This window comes from Cydia strobilella, chromosome 1, assembly GCF_947568885.1.
Source record: "Cydia strobilella chromosome 1, ilCydStro3.1, whole genome shotgun sequence".
NCBI lineage: Eukaryota > Metazoa > Arthropoda > Insecta > Lepidoptera > Tortricidae > Cydia > Cydia strobilella.
Window position 1 is genome coordinate 2,247,412 of NC_086041.1, and position 17,267 is coordinate 2,264,678.

Sequence of the window (17,267 nt, forward strand, 5' to 3'; positions counted from 1 at the left end):
ATGTACTGTAAAACGTTGTTCGATACAATACACGTGCGAATAGGTAATTCGCACTTTTATCGTAAATAACTACTTCAGCATTCTATTCCCTGCTATGGTAAAAACATAAAAGTTTCCTTTTCTAATCACTCCTTTTTCGGCGTATATAAAACTGACCTCCAATTTTACCATGGGCCATGTGCGCGTATGATGATAGTGATGTTCCTTCCCCGGGCCTAAATCCATATCCATACCAAATTTCAATTTCATGTACCTCAGCGGTGCGTGAAGAGGTACCAGACAGACAGACGGAATATTAGTAGGGATGCGGATGTTATGCGCCAAATAGAGGAATAGTACATGGCAAGTATAAAAAAACCGGCCAAGTGCGAGTCGGACTCGCGTTCCAAGGGTTCCGTACATTACGCAATGTATTTTTTATGTGAAATGTCTTTAAAAAAGGTCGGATCAAAAACTAAGTATTTAGTCCGACTCACGCTTGACTGCACATTTCTAATAGGTTTTCCGGTGATCTATAGGTAAAGATCTATTTTGTGTATTTTTTTCAAAATTTTTGACCCAGTAGTTTCAGAGATAAAGGGGGGGGGGGTGGTAAATTTTTGCCTATTTTCTTGAATAACTTCTAAACTATTTTAAAATTATAAAAAAAAAAATATTTGAGATTCTCACAATGAGCTCTTTCATTTGATATGTAACACGATATAGTTTGACAAACTTTATTTTTTAATTTTGTCATTTACCCCCCAAAAGTGGCCCCGGTGTTTAAAATTAATATGTTTACGTTACTTGTCCATCTTTGGGTCACAAACTTACATATGTGTACCAAATTTCAACTTAATTGGTCCAGTAGTTTCGGAGAAAATAGGCTGTGACGGACGGACAGACAGACAGACAGACGCACGAGTTATCCTATAAGGGTTCCGTTTTCTCCTTTTGAGGTACGGAACCCTAAAAAAAAAATAACTAACATTCACATTTATTCACTAGCGTTTTTTCACAATCACCTTTTCTTTTTAGGCAAAGTCATTGTTCTCAACATTTGAAGCTGTTTGAAGCGATGTTGAGCCCACACATGAGTGGGGGGCACTTTAGCTTTGGTCGCTGGCTTGGGAGGGGGGATGGAAGGCTTGTATACCATCTGAGACTTGTCATACTTCTAGTCTATGCGACAAAATAGGCAACAAGTCTTAGAGACCCTTTACACCTCTAAGGATAATTTGATGATCGTTTTTTTTTATATATATTTTATCTCTGACACCTAGAGACTTACATCTCTAAACAATTTTAGTACTTGTCTGTTGTTTGTATTTTATTAGTTTTTTTTGTGTAATTTGACAATTAGAGACTGGATACATCTATAACAAAGTATTAGTTATTTACGATACAAGTGCGGAAAAGAGAAAATTCGAAAGAGTTGCGATAAATTAAAACACGACCGCAGGGAGTGTTTTAAATCGACACGAGTTGCGAATAACCTTTTCGCACGTGTATCGTACGTTTTACAGTACATATGGCCCTTTAAACTTTCGACATATGGACGAAAAGAGCTCTTTACGCACTAGTGCGAGAAAGTAGCACCATATGTACTGTAAATAATATTTTACTGATTCCATATTTGTAATTGTTTTTTGTAATTTTTGGTTAATTTTATTGCTTGTAAAAATTGACATGTAAAAGTGCCCCTGTGGCGTATTTGCTGAATAAATGTTTGATGTTTGAACAGAATATGGAAAAAAAAATACAAATTAACATTCACATTTATTCACTAAACGTCCACAATCACCTTTTCTTAGGCCATGCAAAGTCAACCTCACTAAAATTCACTTTGTTCTCAACATCTTCACACAGTTGTTTGAAGTCGTGCTGAGCCCACACGTGAGTGGGGGGTACTTTAGCTTTGCTGGTGGGCTTGGGAGGGGGGATGGACGGTTTAAACGCCATTTGGGACCCGTCGTACTGTTCGAAGATGTGGACGGCCGATCTGTAATGAAAGAAATGTATATGGATTTTTACAGTACATATGGTGCAACTTTACCGCACTAGTGCGATAATTAGCACATTACGTGATTGTGTCGAATATTTAAAGGGCCATATGTACACTCCCTTCGGTCGTGTTTAAATTTATCGCCACTCGGTGCGAATTTCGTATTTTTCGCACTTGTATCGTAATGTACTATTATATGGGTGTCACTTGGTATATTACCATTCGAAAGCGAATACTTAAGAATTTTAAATTGTGTCATAAGGTGTCATAAATAATTAAGTATAGTTGAAAATATCAGGGATTTTTTTCGGCTCAAATCCTAATCTGTTAAACAAATGGAATCGTTTTTTTAATTCATGATACAGCATTCGGAGATAACACGTTTGAGTAATGTAGAACGGCCGATCGCTCGCATTTAATTCTGCCGGGAGGGAGGGATTCAAGAAACACTGACCCTGAGGCCACGGCCAAAATTAACCTTTGGCTTCCGCGTTTCCTTTTCGCGCCACAAATAAGGGCTAGCTGGTCGCATTCGGACCGCGGGTCCCAGCGAGACCTCTAGCAAAGAGACTGCAAGGATTACAACCAACCAAGGCGCAAAACGTTGGTTTCGTCATTACCGAACTAAAACGGAGTTGGACTAAAATGTTAACGGAATAGTGGCCGCTTTCGGATAAAAGAAGCCCCTGGCGTCCGTTGGCTCGTTGGGACATCCGGAAGATTACGCGTCACTTCTATGAGATTAGCTCAGGACCGGGACAAGTGGCGTACTGGAAGAGAGACCTATGCTCAGCAGTGGGCGATGAAGGGCTGATATGTGACGTTTTCAATCAAAAGGTACGACATTGTCGTTTACCATAAGGACGATAATTGCTTGTATCTTTATACGAAAAACCTGTCAGAGCGTCCTTATGGCAAGCGACAATGTGGACCTTTTGCTTGAAAACGACACATATGATAATGATGATTACAAACTTACAGTTTACTTTCACTCTTGGTGACCGCCTGCCGCACGGCGGGGTGGTAGTGGCGCTGCAGCGCGCACAGCTCGGCCAGCACGGCGGCGCGCGCGTGGCAGTGCGCCGGGGACTCCAGTGTGGGGTCGAAGTGCCCCGCGCCGGACTCCGCGTCGGGCTCGAATAGTGATTCCACGGCTTTGCTTTGCTGTTAATAAAATTGTACGGAATTAAACATTCGTGAAACATAATATTGTCTTCGGCAAGGCTAGGGACCGGCTTTTTATTCATACAAAAAATACCGGTATTATTACGTTCTTGTTCGTCCTTTGGTTTATTATTTCATTTTTAATGGGACAATCTAATAAATACGAAGTTAAATATATTAATAACGGGTCACTCACGTGTTTTAAGTCGAAAACGCTCGACATGAAACGTTTGACAATAATGCCGTAAACGAGGGTAGTTTCTCGCCCCCCCTGCCGCCACCGGCGCCCGCGCCGAGTCATCGGGCGCGGAGGGCTGCGGCCCGCAGTCTGCGCCGGTCCGTCACCGTCGACGCAAGCTCCTGATGACGCTCCTCGGTACGGAGTGAAACATGTCGAGCGTTTTCGACTTAAAACACGTGAGTGACCCGTTATTAATATATTTAATATGTCTATGTCTCACGGAAGTTTTGTTATTAAAATACGAAGTTGTTACCTTAATACCATGATTCAGTGCTACGTAAAGAGCATAAAATAATTAAAAATATTGGGTTATTTAAAAAAAAACCGGTTCCGAGCCCTGATCTTCGGTTACCGCTACAGTTACTCATGAAATAAAACTATGAAGTCTATGAAAACGGATTATATCGCATATATTGAATTTATAATACATCCCGACGTTCAATATACGCGAAACAATCCGTTTTAATACTCACGTAAATTCGTCGAAAGTCAAGAACTCACCTGAGCCAGCTGATGTAACAACGCCAAACATGCCAAAGCGCCATTATGTTGCAGTTGTAACGCGAGAGTTGCCAACCGTTTGGCGAAGGCGGCCAACTCGTCGGCAGAAACGCGACGCGCCCGCGCGCAGATCTGCGCTACGGATTCTAGCACGATTTTTGCGTCGTCGTGAGTTTTCCCTGGAATTTATTGTAATTTTTTACTTTAATTTAATTAATTGATTTAATTTCTTGTCTTTTAATTAATTATTTAAGAATTTAAGTCTTGGAGACCCTTTACATCTCTAAGGATAATTTGATGATCGTTTTTAGGGGTTCCGTACCCAAAGGGTAAAAACGGGACCCTACGTCTGTCCGTCCGTCTGTCACCAGGCTGTATCTCATGAACCGTGATAGCAAGACAGTTGAAATTTTGACAGATGATGTATTTCTGTTGCCGCTATAACAACAAATATAAAAGAATAAAATTAATATTTAAGTGTGGCTCCCATACAACAAACGTGAATTTTTTGCCGTTTTTTTGCGTAACGGTACGGAACCCTAAGAATTTTAGTATTTATCTGTTGTTTGTGTTATTTTATTATAGTTTTTTTTTGTGCAATTCGACATTTAGTGACTGCATACATCTCTAATAAAGTATCTAACATTTCATTAATTCCATATTTGCAATTGTATTTTGTAATTTTTGCTTATTTTTATTGCTTGTAAAAATTTGACATGTAAAAGTGCCCATGTGGCCTATTAGTCGAATAAATGTTTGATGTTTGAATGCATTTTCTGCCAGTCTAAGCCATTAAGTCAAATATAAACAAAAATTGGAAATATTCAATTTCATAAGTTTTCTAAATTTTTAAGGAGAATTTAATATGAAAGCATTTTTGCCCAAGCAGATTAGAAACAGAGACTTCGCGCTTGCTCTGTCATTAACGTACCAGCGTGTACGGTCAGCATAGCGGCATAGAGCGCCGTATGGAACCTGCCCGGGTCTACGTTGATGGCGTCTCCCGAACCCGCCAGTATGGCCAGCACACAGCGGACACATAATAGTCGTTCGCGGGAACCAATCAGCTCATCTTGGGTCAGACGCGCCAAGATGGCGACTAGGTCGGAGTAGTATTCGAGGTTGATTACGTGGGTGAATCTGGAAATACAGAAAACAAACACTCAGACACAAAATAAATAATAGTACTACCGTACAGAAAGGAAACTTCCTACAAAACTGTACGGGTTGTACATCTGAGCTGATATGATTCTTGATCTTGATGGTTGATTGATATCTTGATGGAAACACTGATTTATGTATATGTCTTTATTTATAACCAAGGTATATAATGAGTACTAGCTAGGAGCACGTATGTACGTAAACTGAAATATAAATCGAATTAAAACGTAATCGCATAAACAGCAATCATTCATTATATTAAATGCTGACGCGAGAAATGTGCGATGCTTGCATTGTACATATTCCCCGCCAGGAGATGAGAAGTTGATAAGAGATGCTGAGATATCTTTATATAAAACTGATTGTTAGAGTGAAATAACATTTAAGTGGAATGAAATTATTTGATAGAAGTAAATCCCCTAAACATAGAAGTATTTGTAGAGTTGAGCGCAGTTGCCGCGACGCGATGATCTTGTCTCTCAGGGGGTTGTCCAATGTGATTGTGCTCGGTCGAAAGTTTTGTGCTGATTTTGCATTGATGTTTCAACTCTCTTTAATAGGTTGGCTTCCGCTTCTATAACCGAGGTTTGATTCCTCCAGCCAAGTGTTTCTCATTAGCTCTGGTCAGTTCGATGTCCTTCTGGTATTGTCCGGCGAATTGATCGTCGAGCACGCCGAACCGACGGCGTTGAAGTATGCCCTCCTCTTTCGTGGTGATTCGACGCGTTGACCGAGTAGCATGCTGTCGTAGTATTTTAATTCCGAATAGGCGTGTCGCAGTTGATTGAGTACGATGTTGCACTGTTGTTTATTTTTAATGGCGTGACACATATTTTCCAAGTGCTTGATGTATTTGGAAAATAGTTCTGATCCTTCCCAGTATGGATTGATGTCATAATATACTACAAGTTTCCACTCGTCTCGTGCCAGTTTCATATTTGTTATTTTATCAAAGTAAATGCCTTGACCGTCTTTGAAACGTGATACGTCATGAGTGCATTGTGCCGGCGATATAAATAACATAAACAGCATAAGCGCCATAGTGATGTAACCAATGAGTTTGGATTTTGTTGGTTTTCTTTGCTTTGTTTGTCTTGCAGGGGGCGTGGCCGATAAGTTTTCTTTCTGTTCTTCACTGATTGATGCTTCATTTTCTGATACTGGCAGTTTTGACAGCTTGATGATGGGCCTTTTGATTATTGAGTTTTTTGTCTTTACTGAAGCGACACGGACTAAACCATCCTTTCCTGCATGAACATCTGATACTCTGCCAAGGGCCCACTTGCCGGCAGGTAGATTTGAGTCGTGAATGATTACGACGTCGCCGATCTCAATGTTGGGCTTGGGTTGCGTCCATTTACAGCGTGATTGTAACTGACACAAGTATTCAGTTTGCCATTTTTTCCATATATCTTGGAATATTTTCTGTGTTAGGCGCCACCGTGTACGCTCGTCCTTTTCAGTCTCAACGATGTGGAGAGTCGGACCACTTGCTAAAAAGTGTGCCGGCGTGATATAGTCCAAGTCGTCAGGGTCTTCGGTCAATGCACACAGTGGACGTGCATTCAAACAACCCTCTATCTGTGCTAATAGAGTCGAAAATTCTTCGAAGGTTAGGTGTTGTTCTCCCAGCACTCGGTGAAGATGGTGTTTGAGGCTTTTGACGGCGGCTTCCCACAGGCCGCCCGCGCTGGGCCACGAAGGTGCATTGAAGTGCCAGCTGATCTTCATATCGCTGATGGCTTTGAAGAATGATTCATCTAGCGAGGCAGTGATCTCTTCATACTCCCTTTTTATTGCTTTGTTGGCTTTGGTAAAATTCGTGCCATTGTCACTGAAGATGTGACGGGGTGCTCCACGCCGGGCGGACATTCTGCTTAGAGCGGCCAGAAATGATTCTGAGCTTAGGTCTGAAACTAGCTCTAAGTGCACAGCTTTTGTCGCCATGCAGACAAACACAGCAATGTAGCCCTTAGTCGTTTTGATGCCGCGACCCTTGCTTGCCTTCACTGATACGTATCCTGTATAGTCTACACCGGTATTATAAAATGGCCTTGATGGATTTGACCTTGATTCAGGTAAGTCACCCATGAGTTGTGATAGCTTTGGAGGTTTCTGCTTGAGGCACGTTATGCAACGGCGTAGGAGATTTTTCGTTGCTCTATTACCTCCTACAATCCAGACTGATTCTCTTAGCTTGGAGTGAGTGAGTTTGGCGGTTCCGTGCAAAACAGCTTTATGTGCTTGATCTATAAGCAGCTCCGTCAGGCGACCTCTATGTGGAACGATAAGTGGATGCTTCATTTCCCAGCTGATGTGTGCGTTATGAAGTCGTCCTTGAACGCGTAACATTCCGTGTTGATCCAGGAAAGGTCTTAATTTCAAAATATTGCTTTTTAAATCCACTGATTGATTTGTTTTCAAATTGATGATTTCATTTGAAAACTCTCTTTCTTGCACGTACTTGATTATTCTATTTTTAGCGCTTCTTAACTCGTCAGCTGTTAGGTAACTCGAGTTTTGCTGATGCCGCGAAGCCGCTCGTAGTATCCATGCGAGTACGCGGGTGCAATGAGTCATGTTGCTATGCTTGTTTATTAATTCATTGATAATGTCCCCGTCTGATTGTTTACATGTTACCGCGTGGCATTGTTTTGATGTTTTAACCTCTTGATCCGTAGTGAATGTGGGCCTTTCTTGATTTTCACTGTATGTTGATAGCCAGTTTGGACCATTCCACCAAAGAGGATGCTTTAGTAATTGCTGGGCCGTGATTCCGCGACTAGCGCAGTCGGCCGGGTTTTCTTCGGACTTGACGTAGTTCCAACAAGTCGGCGGTATGATTTTTGTAATTTTCGTAACCCTGTTGGCTATAAATGGCTTCCATTTGCTAGGTTCGCCGTTTAGCCAGCCCAGCACTGCTGTACTGTCCGACCAGCAGACCAATTTGATATTGTTTTCAGATAGGGATTGCTTGATCTTCTCCATGAGGGCTGATAGAAGTAGAGCTGCGCACAGTTCTAATCTAGGCAAGGTCACCGATTTTTTGGACGGTATGAGCCTTGTTTTCGCTGCTATCAGTACTGGCGGCGGCGTTGATTTTTTGTCATCGGTAGAGACGACACGACAGTAGATTGCGCACGCGTATGCTTTAATCGATGCATCGCAATAACCGTGTAGTTCAAGGTCTTGATTCTTGTAGGTATTTAGCCAACGCGGGATTTTGATTTCTTTGATAGTTTGTAGGTCTTGTGAAATTGTGTACCATTCCTTCTTGATATTATGGGGTACTTGATCGTTCCATCCAATGTCATTTGATATGACATTTTGAAACAGTAACTTCAATTTTGTGGTTACTGGAGACAGCCACCCCAGAGGGTCGAATACTTTCGCTATACTTGATAGTAACTCTCTCTTTGTCATTGTGATAGATGTTTGAGTTGATAGTGGTGTTATTTTTAGTTGGAAAGTAAATATATCTTCTTGCGGGTGCCAGCGTAGACCCAGTGTTTTCGTTGTTTCTTGATCTTTGAATTCGAAAGTTTGTTGCTGATCTTGAGACTTGATGGCTCCTTGCAGTAATTCGGGCGTGTTTGATGCCCATTTGCGAAGATTGAACCCTCCTGATTTTAATAGGTCGATCAAATCTTGTTTCATTTTCTTTGCTGATTCGAGATCGTGACAGCCGTGTAGAAGATCATCCATGTAAAAACTCTCTTCTACGACCTTAGCCGCTTCGGGGTAATTGTGGCGTTCGTCCTTGGCCAGCTGTCTTAGCGTCATCATGGCTAACCAGGGGGCAGCTTTGGTGCCGTAGGTTGTGGTCGTTAATGCGTATTCGCGAAACCTTTGATGTTCGTTGTCTCTCCAAATGATCTTCTGATATTTTTGATCTTGAATGGTTGATTGATATCTTGATGGAAACACTGATTTATGTATATGTCTTTATTTATAACCAAGGTATATAATGAGTACTAGCTAGGAGCACGTATGTACGTAAACTGAAATATAAATCGAATTAAAGCGTAATCGCATAAACAGCAATCATTCATTATATTAAATGCTGACGCGAGAAATGTGCGATGCTTGCATTGTACAAAAACCGAAGTTTGACAGCGGTTCAGGGTCGAATCATGCTATCCCTTTCTAATATATGGCACAATCCCTTTCGGCTATTTAGGGTTGTCAAAATTCAAGTAATTATCTTATCTGTGGTCGTGCACGCAAAGGGACGTCAAGTTGTGCCAACCCTAATAATTGCTCGGAGCAATAATTGCTCGCTCTATCCTATAAAATTCCTCTTTAGTATCACTTTCTGCACATTTTTTAGAACAACAACGATTCACTTTCAGAGCATGAGAAATGCCATATAAAGCTAATGCAGTTAAGGGTTAAGTAGATAAGTTTAGGTTTAAGATAAAGTTAAGTTACATATCAACAGCTTGTTGTTTTGTGACGAGACTCGATAAAGTACGTAACGAATACATCAGAGGAAGCTACAAGGTAGCCCCCATCACCGACAAGATTCAAGAATCCCGATTGAGATGGTACGGACATATCATGTGACGCGACGAAGACCATGTCGTGAGGAAAGCCCTTGCACTACCAAATAATAAGAGAGGCAGAGACCGCCCGCCTGCTACGTGGTGGTCCACCATATCAATGGATTTGAAACAGAGCCAGCGCTTGAGAACGAGGAGGGCCGACCCCAAATAATGGGAAGAGGCACGGAAAGAAGAAAGAAGAAGAAGACATATCAACAGCTTACACTAAACACAACAAACTACTGTGTGGTTTGGCATAAGAACATATGTATTTAGTTGTACGTAAGATCGTTTTATTTATTTATTTTTTGAATGAAAAATAATATCTCGTCTTGGCGGGGGCACGGCCGTGCCCCCAGATTACAACTTACTTGGCTAATCCGTCTAGAGCCGCACACAGCAGCTTAGACCTTGGCGCCGTCTTCAGCAACCGGAAGTAGATGTGGAACACGGTCTTGGTGACTTCCGTGAGCTGTTTCCGGCGGGAGACTTCGCTCTCCTGTGCTTCTGTCTCTAGAAGTTCTCGTTCTACTTCTTTGAGCTTTTTCGCTCGCTAAAAAAACAGCATACATATTAAGTAAATAAATGTAGGTAAAGCCTGACCAGGAATATATGATCACGCGCCATGTTGCGGAACGAATTTTTTCATATTATACTGAACTGTCACCCTATACATGAGAATAACAGCGCCCTCTTGACAATGATCATATATTTCTGGTCAGGCTTTACATCCCTTTAGTACCTTTAGTGGAAGCAGCTCGACCCCAATTTCAAAGAAAAACCGCAAATCGATGTACAGGTTAGCCGTTTGGCACACGCAAACTAGGTCAAAACAAAATTTTTGACCAACCACTTGACTTTTCAAAACATACCAAGTTTGGGCTCCTCCAGATACGATATGGTTGTTTTTTTTGTGATACGTGATATCCTCATATCTAACCCCAAGAAAGCAATTTTGAAAATAATTTCATTGTTTTTAATTTTTTTATTTTACAAAGTGACACAGTTCTACTTTAATACCAATTTTACGAGACTTATGGAACTGTACTGCAGATACGGTACATATTAATCATAAAATGATACGTAATATCCATATATCCAACGGGAAAACCTCTTTAACCCTTTATCTGCGCCTTTTCATCGGTTGGTATAGTTTGTTTAGTTTTTGACACAAAATATCAAGGTACCTTCAGATATGATGCTGTTTAACTTGTTTGATAAAAAAAAAAAATGATATTTAACAATGTCACAATGTTTCTACATAACATGTACTCACAAAAAGATCGTCAAATTGTAAAAAATAATAGTTCAGTAAAATAATTAAAAAATAAAAACAATTAAACAAATCATACCAAATAAAAAAATTAAAAATCAAATACAGTGAGATAAAATGTCAGAGAATAATGTACCTATGTACCTAATAGTAGATAAGTACCTTCTTTTCTTTCTTGGACAAGTTGACAATTCTCTTCTTATGTTTCTCCTCCATTTTCTTCTTGTGTTTGACGTCGGCCTCCGCGTCGAGGTCGACGTCCCTTATCTTCAGACTCAGGAGGCAGCGCAAGGCGGTGGGCTTCAGGCGTTCTCCACGTCGTTTTACCAACTGGTTGATTAGTCTGACAATCTGAGACAAAAGATTATTTCAATGGTACTAACTCCTCGCAAACCACAAAATTAAAATTTAATTAACGTGACATTATGTCGCGACACAATCACGTAATTAATGGCATTAACGTGAGACACTTCATTCGGTTCTTGTCTTTTTGTCTGATTTAATTTCTTGTCTTTTAATTACTTGTACAACAATTCAAGCCTTGGAGACCCCTTACACCTCTAAGGATAATTTGATGATCTTTTTTTATTTTTTATCTCTGACACCTTGAGACTTTTACATCTCTAAACAATTTTAGTACTTGTCTGTTGTTTGTATATTTTTTATTAGTTTTTTTTTGTGTAATTCGACATTTAGAGACTGGATACATCTCTAACAAAGTATAACTAATATTTCATTGATTCCATATTTGTAATTGTTATTTGTAATTTTTGGTTAATTTTATTGCTTGTAAAAGTGCCCCTGTGGCCTATTTGCTTAATAAATGTTTGATGTTAATCCTGAAATTTGAAGGTCGTTTTTGGCAGGCAATTTTCGACCCCTGGGACCCGTTTCTAAAAAGCTTGTAGCTTGTAATACAAGTGGAACTCCCTTTCTAACAAAAGCTGTCAAAGAGTGACATCCGCTTGTATTACAAGTTACAAGCTTTTGAGAAACGGGCCCCTGGAAGTTAGTGGGTTCGATTACAAATATTACAATCCAGTGGAAGTTTTTAAGCACCTATATTAAGGATATACAAGCTACGGAAAAATGTTGATAGCGCGATGCAGCGCCGGGCAAAGCGCCATCTAGCGAACGATTGGACAAACTCACCGTTAGAGTAATTTCCCCTTTAGTATCCTCCTGGAACACTGTCTGTGCGCACTCCGTGGCGATATCGGCGGCGTCCGCGTTGCCGCAGTCGAGGACGGGCACGGTGGTCTGCGCGATGTTCGTGGCGTAGTTGAATTGTGGACGGGCCACTAAAAGGCCGCAGAGGCACCGGAGGGACACTAGGGCTAGACTGACGGCTGCGGGGTCCGGTTTTCTGCACATAAAAAAAATTACAATTGAATAAGTACCTACCTAGTTATATACAGTTATTAGAAAAATACTTTAAGCACATGTTTCTGAACGCAACCATACACTTGACCGAATGGTTTTGGTTTGACGTTTCTCTTCTTCCTCAACGACTCCCATCTTAACATCTCTCTGTGTGTATTTATTGTTTTTATACTGATTTAAACTAACACGATTTTCACTCATAATTTTAAAACTAACACAGAACTTAATCGCGTACAAGTAGTTTTCCTTTACTAAAAAGTGTTTTTATTCATCCACCAACAGCACATTTAATATAAATAAATATAATATAATAGCATAATTTTTGACACAGCTCGACCTGAGGGCCTATCGCGAAACACGTTCGGCGAATTGCCTCCCTGTCACATTTACGTACGAATTAACAATTGCGACAGAGAGGCAACACGTCGTTCGCGGTAGGCCCTCTGGTCCCACAATAATCACAATAAGGCAATAAGGTTTAAGCATACTCACCTAGTATCTCCTTTTTTGGGTCTTAGAACTGTGCAAGCTTTTTCAAGCTTCTGTAGATATCTTTTGTAGAATTCTAGTAACTCCTTTTCGTACTTGTATAGAGCTAAAGTGTCCTTCTTTACTGTAATGCAAATGAATAAAACAAATCATTAGTATATATAAATGTACCATATTCAATCAAAAGGGTACTTATTGTCGGTAGTCAATAAGGCGCTATTTCAATATAGCTTCAATTTGAAATCAACCTTATCGACAACCGACAATGTGGTACCTTTTGGTTGAGAACGTCACAAATTGTTAAAAGAATTTTTATATGTGTCGCTTTGCTCTTGGAGAGTCAAACATCAAACATTTATTCAGCAAGTACGCCACAGGGGCACTTTCAAATGGAAACGCATACTGACATATTTGTTTACATTGTTTGCCATTTTTGGCTAATGAAACTGATAGTTTAAATTATAAAACTAGTTTAATAGGTTAAGTGTATAAAAACTGAGCGCATCTCGCCATCAAACGTAACAGTTTGGCGAGAATATAAATGTTTAGTAATTAAGTTGTAAATTAGAATATATAAATAAATAAATAAAAAAAAGTAAATTTTTACAAGCAATAAAATTAACCAAAAATTACGAAAAACAATTACAAATATGGAATCAATGAAATATTAGATACTTTGTTAGAGATCTATCCAGTCTCTAAATGTCGAATTACACAAAAAAAAAACAAACAAAAATATACAAATAACAGACAAAGTGCCAGAGATAAAATATACATAATAAAAAAACGATCATCAAATTATCCTTAGAGGTGTAAAGGGTCTCCAAGACTTGAATTGATATATAAGTAATTAAAAGACAAGAAATTAAATCAGACAAACAGACAAGAACCGAATGAGGTGTCTCACGTTAATGCCACTCAAAAGTAAAGTTACATAGGTAATATGAAGCCCGTGTAAACTTAAACAGACCGGTCTCCAAAACATTGTTTATGAGCTCCCGATATTTCGACGCAGTTACATGCATCTTGTTCACGGGTGACTGAAGATAGCGGGTGGGTGTCAAGGTTGTGGAGACCGTGCTCGGTCTACCCTCATTCTTGCGCGTTTGCTGCGGTAAAGGTAATCACGGTCTATATCCCGGTCAAAATAAGGGCCAGTTGCACCAACCACAATTAACAGACTGATCAGCGTCAAGCAGCAGAGAACTATGAAACTTCCCTTACAATAAAATTTAGCAAACGCTAAAACGGCGACAGACGGTTTGGTGCAACCCTCTATAAGTCTATTTTTACATAAGATAAAATGTAAAACCAAGGACATACGGACATACCTTGGACACCTCATAAGCTGACAGGGTGGCGATTTTGCGTACTGAGTGGAGGTTCAGGGTACCGTCCTTTAGACGCCCCTCCTTTAGGTACAGGTTTCAGTTGGTAATAGTAACTCACATTTGACTTTGGAGTAATCTTGATGTCTGATCTGGTAATCAGGTAGGATGTCCTTGAACACCTCATAAGCTGACAGTGGCGATCTGGCGTACTGAGTGGAGGTTCAGGGTGTTGTAGACGCCCCTCCTTTAGGTTTTAGTTGGTTTAGAATTGGTCAGCCCTTGATGTAACGCTCCACGGTGCCCTACACTCGGCGACAGACAGAAAGAGTTGGCGGCAAATTGTCCAAGAGAAGCTGCTCCCTAGAGGTGACCACGACCCTCAGTGATGAGGAAACTGATGCAAGGAGGACGGGAGAATTGGTAATGATCTTACATTTGACATTGGAGTAATCTTGATGTCTGATCTGGTAATCAGGTAGGATGTCCTTAAACACCTCATAAGCTGACAGGGTGGCGATTTTGCGTACTGAGTGGAGGTTCAGAGTTTCGTCCTTCAGACGTTCTTCCATTAGGTACAGGATTGGGTACAGATTTTTTAGCTGAAAGGTATAGTTACCAAATTTTGATTATTATATTTGTAAACTTACGTTTGTTAGTTTCTTTAGATGACATCTTTCGAGCATTGAGATTCCGTTGAAAATCATGACATATGCCAACCTCATTGAAGTTGAAGTTTTCTAAATAAGTATGATCGAAATTAAACTATCGTGAGACATTTCAAAATATATAGATCAGTACGGTTTCACTCACTATTGTTTTTAGTCGCTTTTGGCGACATGTTTCGGATTCGTCGGGAATCATTCCTCAGGCACGAGTGTCCGTGGCGGTGCCTCGAAATTTTTAATTCCATAAAGAAAAAAAGTGTCAATGAGTTTAAGAATAAATTAGATAAGCACAATGCAAATTCTACTCAACACTGAAAACTCGGTTGATGACTATGGATACAGGCATTATAAGTCATTTCAAAAGCCTGCCTGCTTTACATAATTAAAAAAAATCGCGTATACTTATTGCCATTTACAAAAATAAATAACAGACCTTTTTCTCCGGTTCCTCAAGCAGAGAAGAGCACAGAGCTCCAATCCGCAGCTTCTCATGATTCAGCCGGTCTCTTCTCGCAGCCATTAGTTCCACAGTACTGACCACCCCACCCTCAGGGGTTTCAGTATCTTCTTCACCGGTTCCTTCCATGCCGGAGTCAGAGTCTGAGCCTTGTGGTTCTTCTTCTTTTGTTTGGACTTCTTTTTGAGGTTCTGGGTCATCCTCTCTTTCTGATTCTGTGTCTGTAATTATAAATAAGAATGTTAGATCCACTTTAAACTCTCGCGTTTTCTACACATAATTAATGTCGGAAAAAATATAAAATAATGAAATTACTACTACTACTTAATGGCGCAGCGACCCAAAATGAGTCTTGGCCTGTGACACGAGTACACGCAAGTCGTCTTGATCCTGTGCCATCTCCCACCAGTTATCGGCATGGAGATCGCCCAAGTCCACTTCAACAGCATCGCCCCAGCGATACCTGGGACGTCCGATCGGCCTCCACCATTGGCGTCCCAACTTGGCTGACACACTTGGGACTCCCAAGTATGCGTTTTTAACGCCGCGATCTTCTTCCATTCTCAAAGCCTGGCCGAACCAGAGGAGACAGTGAGCTTTTGTCTCACCTACAATATTGGGTGCAGCCACAAGATCTTCAATCTCAATGTTTTTGTGTTGTTTAGGGTTTAGCTACTTCTGCGGCTAGTTGTAAATGCAAGCTGCTACAATACCTGCATATTCCTCAGTCCTTTCCATAAGCCCCTGCTTGGTCTTGATGGGCAGCAGCGCCCGCATCCTCTTTGCCGGCCTTTCTGCCATCTCCTGCTCGTACTTTTCCTCAAAGTCACTCTCAGATGCGGAGTCACTCTCCGCACCACTGTCACTTCCTAGTTGGGGCTGTTTCTTTGGAACCTTCTCTTTGTCAATCTTCCTGCGTTTTCTGCTTGATCTAGGCAGGTGAAATTAGGATAAGTCATAGTCAGACAATCTGAATGTCTAGTTAATTTTAGGGTAGGTTATCTTTTTATATTGTCAACTAGAGACCTGGCCCGGCTTTGCACGGGTAGTTCAACTAATTTACACAAAAGCTTTACAAATTATACATTTAAACTTTCCTCTTGAATCACTCTATCTATTTAAAAAAACCGCATCAAAATCCGTTGCGTAGTTTTAAAGATCTAAGCATACATAGGGACAGACATACAGACAGCGGAAAGCGACTTTGTTTTATACTATGTAGTGATATTTAAACCTTTACATATCCCCTTCATATGTAAGCTTCTTATCCAGACTTATTTGGACTATGGACAGGTGATTATGATGATTGAATTGTGGATTTTATAAATTTAGTCTGTTAATTCAATTCAATTATGATTACAGCATGCAAGATATATGTCCAGCTGCAGTAGCATGGTCGTGTTTTTATCGCCTGTCGTATCATGCGTCACTTTCGCAGTTACGTACTTGCTAGAACGTGACAGGCATGGTGACAGACGACAAACAGGCGACCACCTTAGCCCTCTAGCCTATGTAAATAATTGCCACACTCACTTGTTCTCATCGTCTTTTAACGGCACATCAGCCAAGAACCTAGGGTTCTTCGCCAGCCTCTTCATAATGTACGTTTTCTCCTCGTCGTCCAACATATCGCCCCACTCGTCGGCTGACTCCTCGCTCTCACTGCTGTACTCGATCTCGGGCTTTGGGGGCGGCTGGTTCTGCTTCTGCAGCTTCTCGCGGTGCCGCTGCAGCTTCATCTTGCCCTGCTTCTTCATTCTATTCGTGGTCTGGTTGTTTCGCTTCACTTTACTTACTTTTACTTTGCCCTTTTTCTGAAAAGCAGAATGGTATTTTTCGTTTGGTTAGTAATCGTTTTTACACCGTAAGAAATTAAGATTTTATGCTTAGTTTTATACTTACAGACATGGTGTGTATTTAAAGTAATTAGTACTGATTAATAAAGCTCCGGTAATTTATTTTGAGGAAATTAAAACAACGTGGATTTGACAAACGAAGCACGGTAAATATTTTTTTGACAGATGACGGGACAGAGTTTTTTTTTTTTTTTTTAACATTTATGGCCTGGAAACGG

General features: G+C 40.5%; 1 protein-coding gene across 1 annotated transcript; it reads right to left on the bottom strand.

Annotated features, from left to right (window-relative positions):
• Positions 1 to 1,745: 1,745 nt before the first annotated feature.
• Positions 1,746 to 17,220, bottom strand: LOC134748269 (nucleolar complex protein 3 homolog). The gene is made up of 13 exons (XM_063683043.1): positions 17,096 to 17,220; positions 16,727 to 17,007; positions 15,907 to 16,124; positions 15,170 to 15,414; positions 14,505 to 14,670; positions 12,744 to 12,864; positions 12,021 to 12,234; positions 11,031 to 11,219; positions 9,967 to 10,148; positions 4,822 to 5,030; positions 3,891 to 4,069; positions 2,964 to 3,148; positions 1,746 to 1,981 (listed from the first exon to the last, which is right to left on the bottom strand). Exons 1-13 carry the CDS (start codon positions 17,099 to 17,101, stop codon positions 1,780 to 1,782), a joined length of 2,397 nt encoding a protein of 798 aa, XP_063539113.1. The 5' UTR covers positions 17,102 to 17,220; the 3' UTR covers positions 1,746 to 1,779.
• Between the last annotated feature and the right edge of the window lie 47 nt (positions 17,221 to 17,267).